General features: G+C 54.1%; 1 protein-coding gene across 1 annotated transcript; it reads right to left on the minus strand.

Moving 5' to 3' along the window:
* Positions 1–265: 265 nt before the first annotated feature.
* Positions 266–13,618, minus strand: GATA5 (GATA binding protein 5). The gene is made up of 7 exons (XM_055722751.1): positions 13,313–13,618; positions 12,021–12,624; positions 9,871–10,037; positions 4,135–4,260; positions 2,981–3,068; positions 2,241–2,365; positions 266–1,169 (listed from the first exon to the last, which is right to left on the minus strand). Exons 3-7 carry the CDS (start codon positions 9,982–9,984, stop codon positions 1,014–1,016), a joined length of 609 nt encoding a protein of 202 aa, XP_055578726.1. The 5' UTR covers positions 9,985–10,037; positions 12,021–12,624; positions 13,313–13,618; the 3' UTR covers positions 266–1,013.
* Between the last annotated feature and the right edge of the window lie 8,553 nt (positions 13,619–22,171).

A 22,171-nucleotide genomic window follows, 5' to 3' on the forward strand; every position in this document is an offset into this window, starting at 1 on the left:
TGCTACAGCTCAGCTCCAATAAATCTTTTTCTACTTGGCTTTCATTAAAATAATTAAAAAGGAATCTCTGCCCTGCATGGCTGCAAGCTGGAAATCCTCCATCCAAAACATCCCTCAAACTGGATGCAAACAAATATACCTCCAAAACATCCTTTATTTTTCAGTCTCTCAAACCTTTCTGTTAACTTCTGGAGGACTAACTTCTGATTTTCTAATGCTTAGAGTTGGCAATATCAAAAACAATCAGGAAATACAAAAGAAAAACAACATTTCAATATTCTTTTATTATTGGGAGGTTTTGACCATTTTTGTCATGTGGTTTGCCTAAAATAATAATAAAAAAAATCTTTGTTTGGAGCTGGAAAGGGAAGAGCAGCGTGTTTATTTCATGTATGACTCATCAGCTCAGTGTTGATACGCTAAACGCTTCAGAAGCTAACACTCTAAAGAGATGATAATTTTTAATATAAAACAGTAAATGTTTAAAACAACCGTTGCACTTTTTTTTTCCTCTTTTTTTCCTGTTGTGGCAAATAAAACATAAGGGAGGCCACAGTTTACATTTTAATAAAATTAAGTTATCTGGTGCCATGTTATTACAGTCTTTATTGGAAAGTGGAATAAATTGCACACAGAGGAGTCATAGGAGGGAGAAATCACTGCGAATAAACATAGATTCTGGGATGCATTTATTTGCTGGTTTCATCTCAAAGGAGGAAGGCTTTCCCCAGAAAAACAGAGGTGGCCCCGGGACTCCAGCCTCGGGGAGGCAACCCTGGGTCACTCTGGTCAAGGATGAGCTTTCTGGGGAGCTGCTGCCACAGTGGGACCATCCTGGCCCCGTCCAGCCAGCATTGTCCACACGCATCCTCCAAAAGAAACCTGTCCTGCGGCCATGGCTCGACACCCCACAGTCCCAAAGCACCGGGGCAGCCCGTCCTCCTGCCTGCTGGCCATTTGCAGGACCAGATGAAAACGTTGGTCCTGAGGCTTTTGGCTGGAGGTTGGGGGCTCTAGGCGAGTGCCAGGGCGCACCAGGAGTCCTGCCGGAGCGGCACGCTCAGCCCAGGCTGTGGGGCCATGGTGCTGGGGGAGAAGGTGTAGTCCTCGGGCTCGAACTTGAATTCGCTGTGGCCGCCAGCCAGTGCCTCGTCCGACTGGCTCTGCGCCTGCCCCAGGGAGGGAAGCACAAAGTCATTAGAAAGTCTGTTATGAGCCAATTGGTCACGCTCCTCCTTGTTGTGACATGGTGGTAGGACTAGGATGGGTTATGAACAGGGTGGGTTACCCCTGACGCTACTGCTGGCCTTCGGAGGAGCCGGAGAGGGCAGGAAGGGTGCTCCACCCCCAGCAAGCACAAGGACCAAGCGGGGAGCAGGCGTCCTGGGGCCCAGCTGCATTTATTTATTGACTAAATACATCCAGTTTGGAGATCCCTAGCTATGTGCATATTTTTTAAGAGCACAGCACAAATCAGATTTATTGGTTTCAGAAAAAAAAAAACCAAAACCAAAAACCCCAACCCTATCCCATACAGCGCAGCTGGCATCACGCCAGGCGCTCGGGTGCTGGAGCTGAGCTTCTCCTCCATGCACACATGTCCAGCTCAGGGAGGGCTTAGACCCAGCATAAAGATAGTGCTGGGTCACAAAATTTTGATGCGTGAGTTGATTTAAAGCCATTTTTTCCTCTGCCAAGACAAAAGAGAAACCCGCCCCAAAGAAACCCTTGGGGCAGAAGCACAGCCTTGCAGTCTGGGGTCTCTGACAGCATTACAGCTCTGTGAGCACTAAGCACCTCAGGGCTATAAAGCGCAGATAATGTATGCCCAGGGACCATTTTCTTGGGAGCTACAGAGGCTTCCACCCTGGGCTGACCCTGCCAACTCGATAGGGTTGTAACTCCTAAGATTTCATGGCAGGAGATGGGAATTAAACTCAGCTCTGTGCCAAAGTTTGTTTGTCACTGGTCGCCTCCGCAGCAGCAGGGCTTGGACCTCCCAGTTCCACGCTGCAAGACAGAAGAGCCAACGGGGAGCCAACGCGCTGGCCGCCTTCCTGCTCTGCAACATCTTGGCTCACGCTCCCTGCTTTCCTCAGTCTGAGGCAGTCCATCAGACTGGTGGCCCCCAATGCAATCAGCTAATTGCTTAGCCTCATCAAAGCCCCCCGGGTCAGTGACTACCGAGGCGTGTGGAGCATCCACCCTGCAGGCAATGGCTGCGAGCCCCTGTGCCTTACCTGGGACACTGACACAATGGTTTGTCCAGGATACTGCGAGGTCGCGCTGGGCTCTGACTTTAAAGTGACCGTGCTGTCTGAGTTCGTAATGGAAGAAGGGGAGTTAGTGGCCGAAGTCGTAGACCCTGGAAGACAATCAGTACAGGATGGTGAAGCAACATAGGTGCAAATCTGCTCTTGAGGAAATGTCTATTTTAATGGCTACTGTCACATCTCATGGCATAACTCTACTGTTCTCTTTCTCCACCGCATCACTGTCAGGGTAAGGCTTTGTATTTGGCTGCCAAGTTGATGATGGAGAAGGAGCAGCACTGTCTCACAGCCTGGCAGTGCTGGTCCTGGTACAGACCAGATGGGCTGATGTTGAATGCATCATGATACCTTCCCCATGACTCTTTAAAACACCACTCCCCCCACGACTCTTTAAAACACCACTCCCAGACCTTTTTTTTTCCCATTACTCAATTTAGCTCAGATCTGCTTGAACATGAGCACTGCTGAGCTGGAGCCTGGTGCCCACAGCACAGAGGAACCTCACAGGAATATGGCAGCAGTGAGACTTCCCACCCAGCATCCTCCTTCCACATGAGGTCTATGCATAAATACAGGCCCCACATCTAAAGCAATCATCAGGGGAAAAACCCACAGTATTATTTTCTGATCATCGTAATTTCTTGCCGAAGACATGTTGACGTGAATTGTGCTCCAGGCCCCTGTGATGGATCATAGCAGCACTGTACCTGTTGAGGTTTTGCCTTTGGTAATGTTTTTAGGCTTCCTTTTCCTCGTCTGGATGCTTTCCTTTTTCATGGCCAGAGGTCGTGGTACCTTGACATTCATAAGGTTTGGAATTATTAATATGGTACTTTACTTAGCTCCTTCCTACACGTGTTACTCTCCCATTTTACATGCTGTAGCTCATGCAAAGCACCTGAAGTCCTTGTCCTTCACTAAGTGCTATTTTTCTCTGCAACAGGCCTTGGCTGGAAGATGTATAAGGCTAACAGCTAAGGCTTTCCCACAAATTTTGTTTTTTCCTTTATTTCCTATTTTCCTTTTCCTGATTTATTAGTGACCTTTATGACAGGGCCCTACTAAATTACACTGACAGACTGAGATCCTACATGGCTCAGAGGGAACGGTCACGGGATGAAGAGACTTTAATAACCTTTATGGCAGAAGTTTGAAGAGGCCTATAAGGAGGGATGAAGTCTCCTCTTTGACTGATGGACACGTTATGAACAGTTCTCATCCTCTGTGGATAAATGTTATCAGCCAGCCTCCGTGTGGACTCCTTCACACGTTCTTAATTACCACATCAAGAAGAAACATGCTCCTCCTTATTTCTATTCTGGGTTTGGGGAGCTCCTGGAGCCTGGGTTAGCTTTCTGTTTTTATAGAATCATAGTACAGTTTGGGTTGGAAGGGGCCTTAAAGACCACCTAGTTCCAATGCCTCTGCCCCGGGCAGGGACCCCTCCCACCAGCCCAGGTTGCCCCCAGCCCCGTCCAGCCCGGCCCTGAACCCTGCCAGGGACAGGGCACCCCCAGCTGCTCTGGGCAGCCTGTGCCAGCGCCTCGCCGCCCTCACAGGGAAGAATTTCTTCCTTATTATTATTCTTTGGGGAGTAATTTGGCAAACAACCTAATGAAGAGCCACCCAATGCCAGAAATCTCTCCTCCAGGTACCTCCTGACAGTGTTCCAGTACCCCCTCAGCCTTATACTGGAGAACCTCAGCAGACTGAGCTTTTAACTGTTTGAGGAGACAGGACTGGGTTATGGCTCTTCAGGGTCCAGTCTAAAGGTTGGTCCCTCTAGACCTGATATCCTGGACCTGCTGGGAGGTGATCCCAGTGCCCCAAGGGTCCCTCCCGGTGCAGACGTGGTCCTCACCCCGTGGAGCTTCATGTACAAGCCGCAGGCATTGCAGACAGGCTCTCCTTCGGCGTTCCTTCTCCAGAGGGTGGTGTTGGTTGTGTGGCAGTTAGTGCAACATAGGCCAGCACGTCTAGATGAAGACTTAAAAACAAGCAAACACACACATGAATGCACACATAGGAATGATGAATTGGGAAGTTTCCTTTCATATAAAAATAAAATCTCCAATTACACCGATTTCCTGGAATATATGAAACACACATGATAGCCAAATTCAGATCAAAGAAATTACATTCAAATGAGATCACTCTAATTTGCAAGTGCTTTTTTTTTTTTTTTTTTTATTGAGCTATTGAGCTTGATAAACCTGGCAAATATCCTTGCAACTCGTTTCACAAACTTCCAACAAATCTGCTGGAAGTGATCAGGACTCAGAGCACAGAGAACTTTCCTCCAGGAGATCTGCTCAGATGGAGAAAGAGATGGAAAATGCCATCCAGGCTTTAAGCACACGAACAAAACTCCCCATGCTTTAAGTGAACTCTTCTGTTTTTCTGCACTCAGAACTACCACTAAAGTTAGCTACATCCCAATTAATCTCTGGTTTAAGACAACCGGAATCAACTGGCTGAACTGAGCAGAACCAAACTGAACTGGCCATGATGGGATCAGGGAGGTTATTCTTTGCATGTCTCACAGATAATCTGTTCTCTTACAGGCTGCAGAAACACCATGCAAACATTAATTAATGACATATTTTGTGAGTGCAGTGATTGCTGGCTCTGAAATGTTAATAATTCCAAGTGGAGAAGGAAAATATTCTGGCAGAAGTAGCACACTCATTTCTGACAATTGTACTCCAAGCCACTGGAAAATTCACAAGTCTCTATATAACAGACTTGTCAAGTCAATAAGCATTTCATTTGAAAGACTCTTAACACTAGGTATTGAAACTATTTTAATAAAAGACTTCACTGAGTACAAGATACCAGTAACATAATATCACAGGCTTTCCGTGTTCAGGTGTTTGAATATGTTCTTCAACCTTGAGAAAAATCATGTTGATTCCTCTCAAAGGCAGACGATAGGTGATGCAGGCAATAAAGAACTCCCTGTTTGTTTATTCTTCCATTATTGCTTGATATCATGACTGAGCAATATAATGAATGAGGTGGGGAGAGTAGGAATAAAAATGAAATGTTTTTACAAGCTTAGCATTCAAATAAAGATCAGCTTTGAGTTTCAAGAGACACAAGTGACATGCCCAAGCTTTGATTCACTCGTTGCTCAGCAAAGGGGTCTCAGCAGCTATTTGCAAATAATGGTATTGCTTTGGAAATTATTTAGCTTTCAAGAAATAGCCAAGCAAAAATAATAATAATACACCGAGGTGTGAGCTGACAAGCCTGGCACAGAGGAGGGGACAAGCAATCCTTGTCCCTAATATGGGACATGGTGTCAGAGCAAGATGCTGGAGCAGCTACAGAGCTTCCTTAAAGCCCTTCGGCCGCTGGGGCTGTGCCGCTCACCCCTGCAGCCAGGAGGGACCTCAGCCCCAATGGGAATGGGAGAGGAGGGAGGTGCCTGGGCTCTGAGGTCCAGAGGGGAATTTGGAGGCACTCAGCCCTGGGGTCACTGTGCCCAGCGTGGGCCGGTGAGATCTGTCATCACCTGTGGATGGAGGAAGGGCAACGCAAAGCCCTTTGGAAAGCCCCAAGATTTCTGGGCCATCACAGGTCCCTGGGAGGGAGGGACATACTGTTCCTATTTCACACAACACTTTGCTCACAGCCTGCAGACAAGGTGGCAATGAGACCTGTGGCTCTGGTGGCCCAAGGGCAATGCCAGCCCTGCCAGGGCTCTGCCCACCCTGCCAGTACTGCGGCGCAATCTGCTCAAGGGCTTTCTGCTGGGGCAGTGGCATGTGCCTTTTGCATCTCCCGCACATCACTCTGCAGGCTGCCTCCTCACTGCATGGCTGGGAAGAGAGAAACCATTGCCCATGACCAAATACTACAATTTCAACTCCAGAAAGCCCACGAGAACCAGGCCCTGCAACACAATCGGTCAGCTTAGCAAGAAAGAGACAGTCAAGGCTACTGTTACCCACTGAAGGACGAGGGTACAATACATTATTGCTGGTTTCCCAGCAGTTCCCTTAAAAGAAAATGCATTTCTGCCTGCCTCCACCCGGCTGCCTTTGTACCATTCTGACCTTGTCTAGGAAGTTGTTGACTTCAACATTGTGCTCCAGTGTTTATTTATACAATTGCAGTGCAGCATACACTCAAACAAAAACTCTTCATGGACCAGGCTTGACAGCCAAACGCTGCCGATAAGCTCAAGGAATAGTGAGCTGGTGCACATCGAATCAACCGTGTGTGAGCGCTGCTTGGAGAGCCTGAAAAATTCAGAGCCAGCAGAGCAGGTCCTTCCAAGGGAGCCCAAAGCCATCACAGACTTTGCTTCACCTCCTTTTTGAAGGGGCAAATGAAATCACAGGTTTTCACAGAAAAAAAGTAGCCCCTGAACCCCCAGATTTAATCAATGCTTCTCTGTCCTCCTTTCCAGCAGGATGGAGGGGACTTGATGTTGATTGGAAAGAGGTTGCAGCAAAGCATGCTGAGATACCTGAGCTCAGCTCCTGAAAGTGGACAGATCCGAGGCTCAGAGCACCGGCAGCATCATCCTCTGAGATCTGCCTTTGTTACCATGGCTCGGGGCAAATCTGCACCTTGGAGGATGAGGGAGCAGCAGGAACTGATGGCCAGGAGAAAGCAGAGGCAGACTCCATGAACACTGCACAGCTCTAGGGTCCTATTAGATTGTCCCAGAGCTGTGACTGGACGCATCCCCACCTTCCCTTACAGTGTCACCAAACTCACTCTGCATTGCAAACTGTAAAAAAGGACAGGCTGAAAATAAAACCCTGAGCCAAGCCAAAAAAACTCAACTGCAGGTTAGTCCTTCAACTCTGGGTGCTGTGGGAGCTGCTGAGCACAGGATGGCTGCTGCACCTGCCCCCCGTGGTGCACCATGCAGCGCAGCTCTGCTCCTGACACGAGGCATTGCATGCGCAAGGATGGAGCCATCCACCTCCACCACCTGCTTCTGCACGGTAAAAGTGATTTGGCTTGTAGGACTGGGTCTAAGGCATCATCTTGTGAAATGCGTCAAGAAAGTTTGGCTAGAAAAGATACTGCTTAAAGTAAAGTGCTGCTTCTACCCTCCCCTAAGATAAATTCTTTCTGCCAAAAGCCACAGTGCTTTGAATCCAGACACAAGCTGTAGCAAAACGGCTGTCCCTGCTGCATAGAGGATGTTGCGCTTATTTCAAAAATAGAAACAAAAAATGAACTGGAAACTACACTAGTGTTGCTCACCCTCTCCCCGACACAAGCAGGCTGAGCACTACGGAGCTGCAGGACGACATTCCCGCAGCGTGATCTGGGCCACGTTGCATTCTCCAGAGCTTTCAGTGGGACTTTGCTTTGTGAAAACAGAAGCCAGAATAACTCCTGGTGCAGCACCTACTTGCAGAACAAAGGTCGTCACGTAAAGGACAAAAGCAACCATTTCCCCTTCCCCGGTCTGTATTTCACTGCATTGTGAAACAGCCAACTTCATCGTTCCTAGAGCAACGGTGTGTGACCGTGTCCACTGCTCTGCTCCCACCCAGCCCATGCAGGTGAGGTTACAATCAGGGAAGACCTCCCCTGCCATGGAAATCATTTGGGGGAAGAAACACCCCAAGCCACAGAGGTGCAGGTCGCTCCCTCAGTGATGGATCCGCAGAGCATGCCTGGCACCCTCTTATCCATCATCAGCAGATCCCCCTTCCTCCGATGGGGCAGAACTTGTTGCAACATGACATTTCAAACCCTTGGGAAAATCCAAGATTTTGAAATGTTTCATTCCGAAGTCAGGATGGCAAGTCAAAATTGCTGCCCCTTTTCTAATCCACGAACAAAATCTCCTCAAGTACTCCAACTTTACTGAAACATCCTCCCTAGATAAGAATCAGCCCTTTCATTTGGGCTTTATCTTTATTGTATTGATTGTTAAAATAATAATAAAAAAGGTTGGAAGTGCTTTGATAATTCCATGCAAGATTAACTTATGCCTGGGAAACAGGCTTAATTCTGCAAACCGGCACTCTCCACCAGAAAACTTTGTGGAACGGTTTGCTGGAAAATGCCTCACGGGTGCTGCGCACGGGGCTCTGCCGGCAGCAGCAGAGGAGCAGAGCTCGGGGTCCCTGAGCGCTGCCTGCACCGTGCAGAAAGGGTGCAGGCAACGCAAGGCTGCCCCCCTTCCCACATGCTGAAACATAATACTGAATAGCAGTGAGACCTCTCCAATTCCTCTGGGTAAAAGCAGTTAAAAAAAACCCCTGAAAATCCATCCCGTGCCACATTTTGATGCCAGTCCAAAATGTGGAGTTTGGATTTAAACTGGTTTACACCTCTCTCTCTATGCACGGGTCGTATTTGCTGCGAAGAAATCAGCAGCGTAAGTCTGAGATTTGCAGCGCAGCCGCGATCAGAGCCTGCTACCGGGGTGCAGATTTGATGTCATTACATTAAAAGAGACCAGGGAGGTTTCAGTGAGAGAGGCAAATCCTGTCAGATAATGCTGAATGTTTCACAGCAATGCCTCAATTTTGATGTGATGAACAAAACAGCATGATTTTCCACAGAGCTGCTGCTCATTTCATGTTGCAAATCCAGAGTCACATTTCTGGAATTGGGAATAGAATGAAACATCTTGCTCAATCCCAACTTTTTTTTTTTTTTTTTATGCTTTTCTTACACAGAAACTTGTCACTGTTGGGTTATTGCTAATGATTTGTTTTGCAATGCAAGAAAAAACTGCAGGAATACACCCAGAGTGAAAGCAAAAGGAGCTCCCAGCTGTTCCCCAGCACGGCTCTGACAAACATCCTGTTTGTAACGACGGCTTCTGATGACAGGCTCTGAAACCCAAACTGTTACCACCAAATTTAAACATCCCAAAGTGACTCTACAAAAAAAAAAAAAAAAAAAAAAGGAGGTGCCTTTCCTCTCTCACGATGGGATCCCAATTGAAGGAAGCCCAATATCACATTGAGGAGGGATAATTAATGCTTTGACCTGCAGAGGAACCACGAACTACCAAACCCCAAATTTCCTCCTCAGGCGGGTGAAGGCAGTGGGGGAACTGGGCCCCATCCCGCTCCCATTGCAAGTGGTTGTAGACCTGCCCGGACCAGCTCGGGTTCAGCTCTGTCTCCTGTTCAACCACCCTGCCCAGACTGTGTGTCTGTATGAAGAACTATGAAATAAATAATAATAATAATAGTAGTAGTAGTAGAATAAAAAGCAATGCACCCACTGTGGGAACGGAGCTGGGAGAAGCCCACAGAGCCCAGGCTGGTCGGCCCCTGCCCAGTGGCAGTGCAGCCCCTCCGTGCAGCCCCGGGACCCCTCCGGTCCCTGCTGCCCTGGCTCGGTGCTGCCCACCCGCTGTGCCGGGGCAGCAATCCCTCCGGCTTTACTCCACTCCTCCTGACCGGAGCCAGCTCTGCACCGCAACAAGGGGCTCTTGCCAGTGCTGATGACATTTTTTTTAGCGGATGGCTGAGGGTCAGACAGACCCAAACACAAGTACGGAGACCACAACAGCGCGGGCACTGCGACAACGCCCCCCCTCCTGCCCTCCAGCCACCCCCCAGGTGGAGCAGGGGGTCCCTGCGGGGTTTCCCTCTCTTACCAGCCTCTTCTGCGGCTTGAGCGGCCGGTTGATGCCGTTCATTTTGTGGTAGAGGCCGCAGGCGTTGCACAGGTAGTGCCCGGTGCCATCCTTCCTCCAGAGCGGTGTGGACATGGCCCCACAGTTCACGCACTCCCGGCCATCCCCAGGGAACTCCTCCAGGTACTCTGGGAAAGACACCCAAGACAGGCGGGTCAGGAGCCGATCTCACCACTCAGGGACACCCGGGGCCGAGCTGCCCATGGGGACCCTGTGGGAGAGGGACCCTGATCCTGTACCCCACTGCGAGGGACCACCCCTGCCCGGGGGGAGCTGACCTCCACCCTACAAAGGGTGGACAAACCCCTTTATTCCCTCCACACCTTAATTTTGCTCAAAGACAGCACATTCCCCCATCCCTTCCCCAAAAGACCCCAAAGGGCTGAGCGTGGCTGGGGTCTCCCTGGGATGGGAATACGCAGGGAGCCCATCAGTGGTGTTATCCCTGCACCCGGGCTGCAAAAACAAATGGGGGTGGGGGTGTAAAATAGGGCGATTTTCCTGTTTTCCATCAAGGCGCTTTGGCCGCCGGGGCCGGGCCGGCCGGGGCTGCCGGTGGAGCGATGCCGGGAGTGGCTCCGCTCGCCCGCACCGCCGGGCGGGGAGCCGCGGTCGCCCTGGCAGAGCATCATTGGCAGCCCGCGGCCCCCAGCTCCTGCTAGCGAGGCTTTTCCCTCACTTTTCTCCCCTCTCTTCCCCCGAAAGCCCCGGGAAGAAGCCGCCCGCTCCGAGCACCTCCCCGGTCCGCCTCTGCCCCGAGAGCGGCGCCGCGGCGAACGGGCATCCCGGAGCAAAACCTCGATTGAGAGGCGCTCTCTTTCCTCCTGCCGCTTTTCTCTTTCTATTTCAAATAATTTCCTCCCCCTGGAATGTTATTTTCTTCCGAAGAAAAATACGTTATTTTTTTTTCATCTTCGATCGTATTAATTAATAATCATCCAACGGAAAGAAAAAGGCAAAAGAACAAAAATTAAAAAGGGGAAAACGGAAAACAAAAATTAAATGTAATAAGCAAAAAAAAAAAAAGCTGCAATAATTCATTAAATGAAAAAAAGAACAGTTTACACTACTTAAGAGCGGTTTACACTATTCAAGAGTAAAAATAAACGGCACGGAGGACGGCGGCCACTATTCTGGCTCCCAAACCACCAAATTCAGCGCGGAGAAGAGATTTCTGCGCCACCACCTTCCCTCCGGAGGACCGGGGCGATCCCTTCCCACACAACGCAACGGATTTTCCCAGACAAAGAAAATCCTGGAAAGAAACCGCTCCCGAGCACCTCCGGCGGGGGCGGCGAGGCAGCCCGGTGGGGAGGGGGCTGCTTCCCGGCTTTAACTTTGTTCTTGGGCTAAAGATAAGATAATTCGCTTCACCGCAGTAGAGATGATAACGCGGCTGAGATCTTGAAGTGGTTTTTAAAGGACTTTGCAAACCACCGCCGGAGGAGGACGGCGAAGCACCCCCGGGGTTATAAACCCTGCGCACGGACAGCGCTTTTAAATCAAGCCCCGAACTTTTATTTGCTCGGGGCTCGGTTTAAAAGGACCCTCCGGTGTGGATGCAAACGAAGTGAGGTTTATTGTTCAACGCCTGAGCGCGTCCCAGTGCCTCCCCAAAGGCCGCAGAGCGATGCAGCTGCGGACCTGTTTGGGCCAAGGCGAATTAGGAGACCGAGAGTCTGTTCAAATATAAACTAATTTACCACAATAAATTACTTAAAAGGGAGGGAGCTATAAATCTGCCCCGCTAATTTAAACACAAGGGTAAGTATTGAAGCACAGGCACAAAGTCGATATTGTGGGAAGGAGATACCGGAGGGGGGTGGGGGGGAGGCGTTGAACGGCCTCTGCTCCTCTGTCCGCCGGGGGAATTGCTCTCCTTTGAAACGTGGTCTTTGCCCTGCGTGACACACACACCCACGCACCCCACCTCTGCCCCGGGTCAGCCAGGCACCCCCCGTGCCCTGACCAGCTCTCCATCCCTGGATAAAATCACCCCCTGCTTCCCCGTCAGGGCTGCCCCCCCAGGGCCGGGCCACCAACACGCCTGGGGCGTGGGACGGCTCCGACCCGGCGCCCCGAGGTGACGGTGAGGGGCGACGGCGACCTACCGAAGGTGGACCTGCGGCCGGGCAAAGCCGCCTGCCTCGTCTGCAGGCTGTGCAGCACGCTGCTCTCAAAGTGTCCGGCCGTCCAGGAAGGCGGTATCTCGGGGGTCACGTAGGCGGGGTAGGGGCTGGAGTAGGACCCATTAACGGAGCGCACCAAGGCGTTGCCGTACTGCTCCCGGCCCCCGCCGCCCAGCAGCAGGGACCCCTGGTAGGCACCGTCGCGGCCCGGGGGGCTGCTGCCTGGGGGGCTGTGTGAGTAGGAGAAGCCCGACGGCGGGTGGGGGCTGCCGGCGTTGAAAGCGGCGGCCTCGCTGCTGCTCTGCCCCCAGCCCGGGGGGTTAGTGAGGTGGCTTTGGTGCGGCTCGCAGCCTTGCAGGTAGGGCAGCGTCTGGAGGACGGAGGGTACCCGGGTGGTGGGCACGTAGACGGGTGAGCCGGCCGACGAGTGGAGGAAGTTGCTGGAGTCGTGGGAATAAGCCGACTGGCCATGGTTGGGGGCGAGGGCCAGACCCCTGATACATGTTCCGTCCTCGGCGGCGGCGATGGCTGCTCAGGGCCCGGCCGGCTGCGCCCCGACGGTGCCGCGGGGCTCACTCAGAGGAACCTGGGGGGAGAGCCGAGAGCTGAGACCCCGGCCGACCCCGGGAGACCCCGGCCCGGGCTCCTGCGCACCCATCGGCGCTTCCCGCGGCGCAAGCGCCTCTTCCCTGCCTCAAGCAGGGGCTGTAATTTGTGATTATATTTTTTTTCCCCCTTTAAGCTTTCCTCTGGTCAGCTCGTCCCGCCGGGGAAACCCGCGGCGCCGGGCAAAGCGAGCAGCCCCGCCACGGCGAGGAATACCCTCGGTGAAGGGGCAGCGCCCCCGGCCCCCTCCCGCCGCCCCGCCGGGGCACTTCCAAGGGCCCGGAAATTTTTTTTTTAATTTTCTTTCTTCCCTTTTTTTTTTTTCTCCTTTCTTCCTCAAAAGTGTTTCCTTTCCCGTCTTTTTCCCGAGCCCCGGGCCTGCAGCGCGCCGCAGGGCCCTGGCTGGCGGGGAGGCGGCCGGCGGCGGCAGGGCCCCCTCGAGCGCCCGGGCCGAGCGGGAGCGGGGTCCCCAGCGGGCCTGGGCAGCGGCCCCCGACCCCGAGCAGCCCCGGTGTCCCATCTTCACCAGAGCTGCCGCTTTCATGTGAAAAAGCGGAATGCCCCTCAGGCAGGCCTCTCCGGAGGGCTCAAGCCGCGGGGCACCGAAGGAGCATCCCGCATCCCGCCCCCGGCCCCCCCCCCCCGGCCGCTCCCGCACAGGTACTCACATGGCAGCGGGCCGGGAGCGGAGCCGGGCATGGCCAGGTGGGCATGAAGCTGCTCTCGGACCATCCAGGGAAATCCCAGGAAAGTAAGATAATAATAACAATAATGATGATAAAAATAGAATAAAGTTTACGGGGGAGGGAGGAGAAAAACCAAAACAAGCAGGAGACCCCGGCAGAGAGGGGCTGCCCTCCCCCGGTCCCTCCCCTCCCGCCGCCGCCGTCTCCCGTGGGTGCGTCCCTGGCTGCGCCCTGCGGGGAAGTGGCGGCGGCGGCGGCGGCGGCGGCTCTTTACGGCGGGCCCCGGTGCGGCCCGGCCCACGTGACGGCCGGCGGGGTAGCCCCGGTCCCGGCCAGGATTGGGCGCCTCCCGGCAGGGGGGGGACGGGATAAGTCCCGCCGGCTCCGCTCCCGGCGGGGGGGACGCACCCGCCGGCAGGCCCCTGGCGCGGGGGCCGCGGGCGCCGGAAGGAGCGGGGGCAGGATGCGGCCCCCAAGGGTGCCCCGCACCGCCCCGGACCCGCGGGCAGCAACTCTCCCTCCACCCCCCCGCCAGGCTGGAGGTGTCCGCCCGCCCCGCGGGGAGGGGTGGGGTTGGCCCCCTCCTCGGCGGGCCCCGCCGCATGTCTGGGGGTCGCTCCGCCAGCCCGGCGGGAGGCGATGACCCCCCCCCCCCCCCCCCCCCCCCCCCGTCGCCGGTGGATGCCGAGGAGCACAGCGAAAACTTTCCGGCAGGGGTTTGGTGGCAGAGGACGTGGCCTGGGTGGGTTTCTGCTTCCAGCGAGCGCTGCGGCTGTGCTTTGCCATAAACCCCGTACTAACGGGGGCGAGGGGGTCTCACCAGGGTGATCCCAGCCTGCTCTGCCTTTCTCTAGCGGCCAGCGGCCCCGCCGACGCGGGGGGACACTTGCACTGGCCCGGTCGGGCCGCTTCGGAGAGCAGCGCTCGGTCCCTCACCGTCCCGTCGGGGCCGGCGGGACCCCGGCTGCCGCGCTTGCGGCGGCTCCGCTCTTCCCCGGGGGGAGCAGAGGAGAGGGGCCTCCTCCCTGCAGCCCCCCGGCCCAGCGGCTCTGGCCTTGCGGCGGGGACAAAAGCCCTTTCCCCGCTTTTCCCCGTCGGTGCGACCCCGGGAAGGGGCGGCAGGAGGGGAAGGAGCGCTCAGTCCCGGGGGTTACTTGGCCAGTTTAGCTCCCTCCCGGTGCCAGGCAGCCAGGCCGGTCCCCACCCGCCGCCGGAGCGAGGAAATAATTTCATCGTTATCGGGTTTTGCGTGGCGCCGGGATTCTCCTCCTCAGAGAAACGGAGGAAAAAAAAGCCTCGGCGAGTCTCACCCACCGCTTGCTCCATCCACGGGCGGCCAGAGCTTTGCCGCCTGCAGGCCTCTGCCGACGGGATCGGGTCCTGCTCGGCCCCGGGAGCCCGCCCGTAGCCCAGCTGGGTGCTGCCCGGCGCTGGGGTCCTGGCGCCCGGGGGACCCCGTCCAGCCCCGGCTCCGCAGGGACCAGCGCTGCGGGAAGGGTGGGAAATTTCGGCTCCAAAATAAACTGGTGTAGGAATGCCAGCTATTTCCCTCGGAATAATGCAACGCAACTGGCTGGAGATGTATTTATCTCCTCGCGAAAGCGGCAGTTTACAGCTCGCGGGGTATCCCTGTGCCCGCAGAGCAAAAGGGGGAGGGGGGGAATAAAAAAGAAAACAAATGGGAGAAAAGGAGAGGGAAAAAAGAGAAAAAAAGGAGGTGGGGGAGGGAAAAAAAGGGGGGGGGGGGGAAGAATAGGAAAAAAAATAAAGATAGCACTCCGGTGAGGCTCCTGCTCGGCGAGCCCCGCGGCGGCACGGGCAGAGGCGTCCCCGTGGAAAACCAGCCCCAGCCCCTCCGGGAGCGCGGCGGAGCCTCCGCCGGGCCCTTCGTTTCGTTTCGGTTGCTGGAAGCGGGGTGAAGCCGTGGGGGCACCTGGGCTTCCAGGCGTTACAATTTCAAGGTGTTATTTTACTGTGATTTATTCTTTTTTTTTTTTTTTTTTTTTTTTTTTTTAATGCGTCTGAGTTGCCCGGTCCGGTCTCTTCGGGCGTTCAAATAATGTAAAAACACTGAAAGGCAACGAGGCACTGCTAAAATCCCGAGGGATTTACTCAGTGAGCACGTTCACGCCAGGGGAAACCGCCGTGCGCGGAACCTGCCCGTGGACGCGTCGCGTGTCCGTGTTTGGGCCCATCCAGTTGTTTTCGGCTGGGTTTTTTTTGTTTTATTTTTACCATTTTTTCCATTCACTGTCTCCCCGCGGCAGCGCTAGCTCGGCTCCCGGCGCTGCCGGTGCTGCCTGGCTCTCGCCCCACCGGGCCGCGGGGACCCGAGGCCGCGGCGAGGAGCGGCGGGTCCGACGGGCGGCTCCTCCCGCCGCCGCGCAGGGCAGGTGCTCCCACACCGCGGGGGCTCCAGCACCTCCCGCGGAACTCGCCGTGGGACCGGCCCCACAGTCCGGTCCCAGGAGGGCACCGGCCCAGGCTGGTGCCACCCACCCGGGAGGGCGGCATGGGGCTGCCCACGCGCGTCCCGATCGCTGCGGTTTGGGTGTTTGCAGAAGTTGCTCTCGGCAGCGGGGGGCCGGGCGGGGGGTGCGTGGGTCTCCCTTTGAGGAAGGCCGGGGGTGGGCGACGCTTTGGCGAAGCGGGAGGGAAGGTGCCCGCGTGGCACCGGTGCCAGCGGCGATGCCCCGGCCGCAGCCCTCGCACTGCGCCCGGGGAGGTCACGTCGGGGTGCGGGACACGGGGACCCCGGGCTGTGCGGGTACCCACCCTCGGGGGCAGGCCGGGGGTCCCTGGCAGTCCCTGCCCCACCGAGGGCACCCCAGACGTGGCAGCGGGGCCCCGGGCCCCGGACATCTCTGCCCGGGACGCAGCTCACGGCGAGGCGCAAAAGCCTTAAGAGAAGCACCGGGGCGGGGGGACCCTCCGGAGGAGAACGCTGACCCTCTCTTTCCAGTCCCGTCCAAAGAGGGGGCAGGCGGGGAACGCCTCCCGGGAGAGCCCGGTTGTCACCCCGCCGGTACCCGCCGGCAGCTTTGCCCCCGGTGCACATCCCTCGCCGGGCTCACAGTCTGTTAGACGGGCTGGATCGGACCTGGCTCTGCACTTCCAAGGGGACACGACCACTTGTTTGCGAAGGTTAAGAAGGGGTCCCCGCTCCCCGTCCTCCCCGTCCTCCCCGTCCCCCCCATCCAGGCAAAGCTTGGCTCCGGCTGGGTCCCCGCGGGGCCGGTGCGGCTCGGCACGGCTCCCCAGGGAGCCCTGACCCCTCCAGGTGAGGCTCCCCGGGCCGGGACAGACTGCCCGGCGCCCCGGCCCCCCGGCCCTAATCCCGCTCCGGCTGATTTGTGAGTCTTGCGCGGGGGCGGACGCGTGGGAGCGACCTGCGCGGTCCCCGAGGGGGCTTTTAGCTCCCCCGCCTCCACCCCAACGAAAACCAAGGGGAAAGAAGAAAAGTGGAGAGAGGAGGGCAAGAACGTGCCCGCGCTGCTGCGCCGGGCGGGGGAGAAGCAAGGCGCACCCTGAAACCGCGGCTTCACTTTCCCCTCGGTGCATCGGGAGGCGGCAATTAATTAATCAGAACCTCTTTCCTCCCTCCGCCCCCCATGGGCTGCAGCATCCTCCCCCGGGGCTCATTGCCCTCGGGGGTGCCGGGGAGGGCGAGCACCGACGTTAGAGTGGAGCCCAGCCCGGTGCCCCGCGGCACTCGGGGGGCTCTCCCCCGGGCTGCCCGCCCAGCAGCCGGCACCGGGCTCCCTCCACCTCGAGCCTCCAGCCCCGAGCCCCCAACTGCAAGGGGAAACCCATCACCTCTTTCGCCCCTTGCAGCCCTACGGGCGTTGCCGGGCCGCTTTCCAGCTCTGCCCCCGGCTCCCAAAGGAGGGACGAGCTGCCCGGGAGTACAGCAGGCTCCCCAGGGGCTGCTTCCCCTTGCCCGGTGGGCTGTGAACAGCAGGGATCCACGGGAAGGCACCGGCGGGGATGCACCCGTGGTCCCCATCCCTCAGTCCGCATCACTCCCTCCCTCCATCCTGCCCCCAGCCCCTTCCTACCCAGGCTCTGAGGGGTGGGTTGGCCAGGGACCGAGCTCGGGTACCTCCTGCGGCCGAGGCCGGGCTGATGCGCAGGGTGGTGCTGGAGAGAGATGATGGGCACAGCCAGGGCTGGGGAAGGCCCCAGCCGGCGCGGGGCTGTGGGCAAGGATGGAGCTGCCCCAGCCCAGCCAGGCAGGGACAGTAGGGTTTTGTGCCTGGAGGAGCGAGGGGATGCCAGAGGGCTGTGTCTTAAAAGGGTTAAATAAACAGCAGGCTCTGCCAAAAAATATTTATCTCCTGTTGTATGCATGTGGCCATAGCCCTCAGGAAGGGGGCTGTGAGGCGGGGGTGGGAAGTATTTAAAAACTTTCCCCCTCTTAGTCCATAAGGATTTCACTGGCAAGGAAAATAAGAGGTCCCATAGAGCTGGTGTTTCCTGGTGTCCCCTACAGACCAGTTTTATGAGGATGCTTCAGTCTCAGCCATTTGTCCATCTGCTCACGAGCCAGCAACAGCTACAAAAATCACCCTGCTTCCTTCAGTATTAGGAGGGTACAAAATGCAGACTGCAATGGGTGCCCCCCCAGGATGGGTAACTTGGCACGTACCTCCTAAAAGTGACCTTTGCTGGTGTGATTTTGGCCACAATTGTTTAAAATTCATTTTCTCTCCAGGCTGATTTAACAGAAAGCTCCAGTCCTCAGGCTGACAGTGGTAGGGCCAGTGGGCACTGGCTGGGGCTGAGTACCTGCTGCTGGGAGCACCCTCTGAGGGATAAACACCTCTTTTTTTGCAGATGGGCAAACTGTGGTCTCTAGATTTATTTGATGCAGCAGACCCTGAGGACTGCAACTTTGTCCCAAGCCCAAAGGACAAGGACATCTAGGCCAGGCAGGATATCCAGCCTTAGAAGGGGCTCAGCATCTCACAAGGGGTAAGGATCCGACCCCACCTGGGAAGTTTTCCAGGAGTTTTGCCTTGGGCAGGAGCAGGCGGGAGCAGTGAGTGATTCAGGCTCTGGCCATGTGGGCATGCTGGGGGACGCCTTGTGTATACAGTTTCTTGTGCGTGTAAATGCTTGTGGGGTTGAAGCTGGAGGGCACAGTGAGCCACCAGCCAGGCAGTGAGAGGCAAAAAGCTTCTGTACTGTGAAATGGAAACTATTTCCCTGAATAAACTCGAGCCTGCATGCACTGGACTGGTGGGCTGATGCTGGCAGTGCCAGCAAGAAAAGACCTCTGATAGGAAACCACATCCAGAGCCTTTCCAGCTATGTGGCGTTTCCACCATGCTCCCTTCTGCCATTGCGGGCAATAAATGGGGAAAGAGAAAAAGAAAAAAAAAAAAAAAAAAGGCTATTTTGGTATATTAACCTCCTTGTGGCCAGGTGAAAGGTTAAATTCACATGATTCATTGGCGGCTGAGAGACAGCACTTTGTTGCTAGGATTTTGGGGAATGCGGAGGGCTCCAGCGAAGGAGTCTCGCTAATCTTTAAGGGAGGGAGCCAGGCTCCTGTCTGACGGCTGCAGGCCCAGCAGCTCTGTGTTTCATTTCAGACTGTCACTCTCCTATCTCTCAGCTCACTCCCAGCTCCAGCTTGCTGCCAGATCTTGGGAACTGTTAACTCAGACAAATTTATAGATGGAAAAAGAACAGTTAGCCATTGTTCCTGGGGTGGGGGAGGGAGGAAAGCAAGGAGCTTCGGCCACCAAAGTCATGATGTAACCTGGTTGTTGCCTGGTTGGGAGAAACATGCGAAGGATCTTGCTCTTCCCGTGCCAGGGAAGGAAATTGGGATCGTTATGTTACTGCTAAATGCTGGAGATGGGATGCTGGTGCCCAAGTCACTTGGAGACTTTTGTAGAGTATTCTGATAATATAGAATCTCCCAGCTGGACATCTCTAGGGTATGAGCTCATTTTTTTGTTTCAAGTCCTGTGATACTGGGTGTTTTTCCTTAAAGCTTCAGACTCTGGAGTCATGAGATCTAATATCAACATCAGCATTCTCATAAACAAGCGCCTCGCTATGTGGGCTGCCGAGAAGAAACTGGAAATGGGGAAATCTCAAGGCTTAAAAAAGAAAAATCCAATTGGCAAATATGGAGACCCTCAGATCCGTTATTCTTTAGGAGTGCTGTGACTTTCAGGGAGCATTACTGACCTCATCTATCTGGGAGAGAAGTGAGAGACCCAGAAGTTGTTGTCCAACTGGCGCTCTGCCCATGCTTCCCAGCTGGATGCTCTTCCAACCAACATTCTTGGTGGAAAGACCCTTAGCTGGAAAATAAGAGTGTTCTCCCACCCTTGTGTTTGGTTTATAGCTTTTGGATGGTCTGTGGCTCTGAACATGGGTCCCTTTTGGAGGCATGTCTTCCAAAATTGCCCAGAGAATAGACATGCACCTTCTGGGAGTGTTTACCCCCTACACAAGCCTTCCTGCAGCAAGGCTGTACCTGTGTTACCATCCTGACGGTTTCTGTAGCCCCTTCGCCATCTGGAGACATTCCTGGTTCTTCACACTTGCTCACCTGGAGGGAGGGAAGTGTGGGCAGGGTTTGGAGGACTGCGTGTAGCCTCAGGACAGGAAGAACCTGCATCGCAGTGGGATAAACCAACTGGGGTTCTTATAGTTTTAAACCAACTGCTCTGAACCCAGATTCCCCCCCCGCCTTTTTTTTTTTTTGCCATTATCTGTGTGTACAGAGTAGATGGAGGTGAGAAATTTTTGATTTAAAAAATAAATAGTGATATATTAAGCGCTTAGTAAATCCAACAACTTGAGAATCTGGCTGCATGGAAGATGGTTTCTTCTTCCAAGGTCTGAAGGGTTGCAGAAGTCCATTGGTTTTTTTTGTTTTGTTTTTTTAAATCAGGAGACTGCACAGATTTTATTTTGAAGGCCCAGAAGGTGGCACAGTCCCAAAGCATGACTCCCCCCCCATTTTACTTACTGGAGTTTTATTTAACTCTGCAATAACAGGAACAGACTTTCACATCCTATAACATTTCTGCCCAAAGTCAGCTGCGATGTTAAAGTTCATTGTCTACTTAATTTTTATATCAACAACCAGAAGTGCTTCTGTATCCCATTGCAGACTTGGTGTGAAGTTATTTACTCAAACCCCCAGCATCACACAGATGTGCGTTTATAAATACAGGTCTGAATTAATCTCTGGTGGAAGTCTCCCACTGCAGTTAACACAGATGCCCTAGGGATGAATTTGGGACACTATATGCATTATGGGCTAATTTTCATTTTGCACCTCTCTCCTCATATATTATAAGTGTCAAAAAATAATCTTCCATGAGGGAGAAGTGGCACTATGACTTCTCATAAGCAAGCTACTGAAAGGATGTGACAAATGAAGGGTGCAGCCTTTCCTATATACTAGAACTAAATTTAATGTTCCCTGCATTGCTTTGCTACACTTAATTTTAATACGCCTATGCCCAATATTTTTCCTCCCTTTGCTCATGGCATTTGCAGGCTGTGCTTTGCTTTCACAGCTTCTCTGCCACATGTGAACTGCCTTGGTTTGGGTCAGCAAATCTTCTCCTTCACCTCATGTAACTTCCCTTCCCACTTCTCTCCATCTCCTTGGCTGCATCTCTGACCTCTTCTAGCCTCATTTTTCACCTTCTCAGCCTCTCAGCCCTCACTGACTGCATTTTTCATCTGCTTTGGCATGAAAACATGGCTCCAATTAGTTGGAAAGGCAGTATGGAGAGGGAGAGGTGGAGAGGCAGCTGGTTTGGCCAGATTGGGAAGCAAAGCGCTTCTTCCTCTCTCTGGGCACGAGATGTGGTGGCTTTCATGGCTGAATGCTCTGGATTTGGGGAGAAGGAAGGGAGAGCTTTTTCCTCCTTCTCCAGACTTGCAAATACAGATTGAAGCCAGAACCTGAGCTTTGAGCCGTGTGAGTTTTAGGCATGGACCATAGCTGGTACTGCCCAGCTGCGTTCCCCTAGCCCAGTGGAAACCCACTAGTCCTGTGGTCAAAGCAGCGCCTGGGGGAGGACACGACAATGGGCCACTTGCAATCTCCTGCTCACTCTTGAGATTTTGCAGAAACAAGCTGAGCGAAGCCATGTGTTACAAGGAACCACTGGAATGATTTTAAGCAAGCAAAGATATGCAGAAGCAGAAGTCCTGGCAAGCCTTTATTCAGTTCCCCTTGGAAGGGAAGAAAATTATGAGCGTCTATATCCCATCTGACTGTACCCAGGCCAATCTCTAGGTAGAGTTTAGCCATTGTCCAACTTTTTGAAAACTTTAGCCCCACATCTGGTCAGCTGGCCCCTTCCTGCAGCCAAGTGTTGGGGTCTTCCTTTCAGGGGATGTTGGCCAATCTGCATACAATCGGCACTGTGGGTTGAAGCTGAGGTCACCATTGAAATCGTGTGTTTCCAAGAGTTGTTTGGTCAAACAGAATTTACAGACCAGGACAGTTATTGACAGGGCTGACAAAAGTGATGCCCCAATGATTTACAGTCCAGGTGTGTTGTCAGAGCAAGATATTTACCTGAGATCCCAAGAACTGTTAAAATTTAATCCCTAGAGACCTCCTCTGGCTTTTCTGCAGCATCTTGGAGGGTCACACTTCCTGGACCGTTTGAAGTCACCATGCAAATAGCTTAATGTTTAGGAACTTCCAGGGGAAATAAGAACAGATACAGTGATATAAAATGTTTTTAATGGGTATAAAATTGGAGAGGTGAACTGATATAGGATGCCCTTTCCCTTATCCCAAATGTACAATTCTCCATAATAAACCTCTTTGAATATATACACATTAGT

This window comes from Falco cherrug, chromosome 10 (assembly GCF_023634085.1).
Source record: "Falco cherrug isolate bFalChe1 chromosome 10, bFalChe1.pri, whole genome shotgun sequence".
NCBI lineage: Eukaryota > Metazoa > Chordata > Aves > Falconiformes > Falconidae > Falco > Falco cherrug.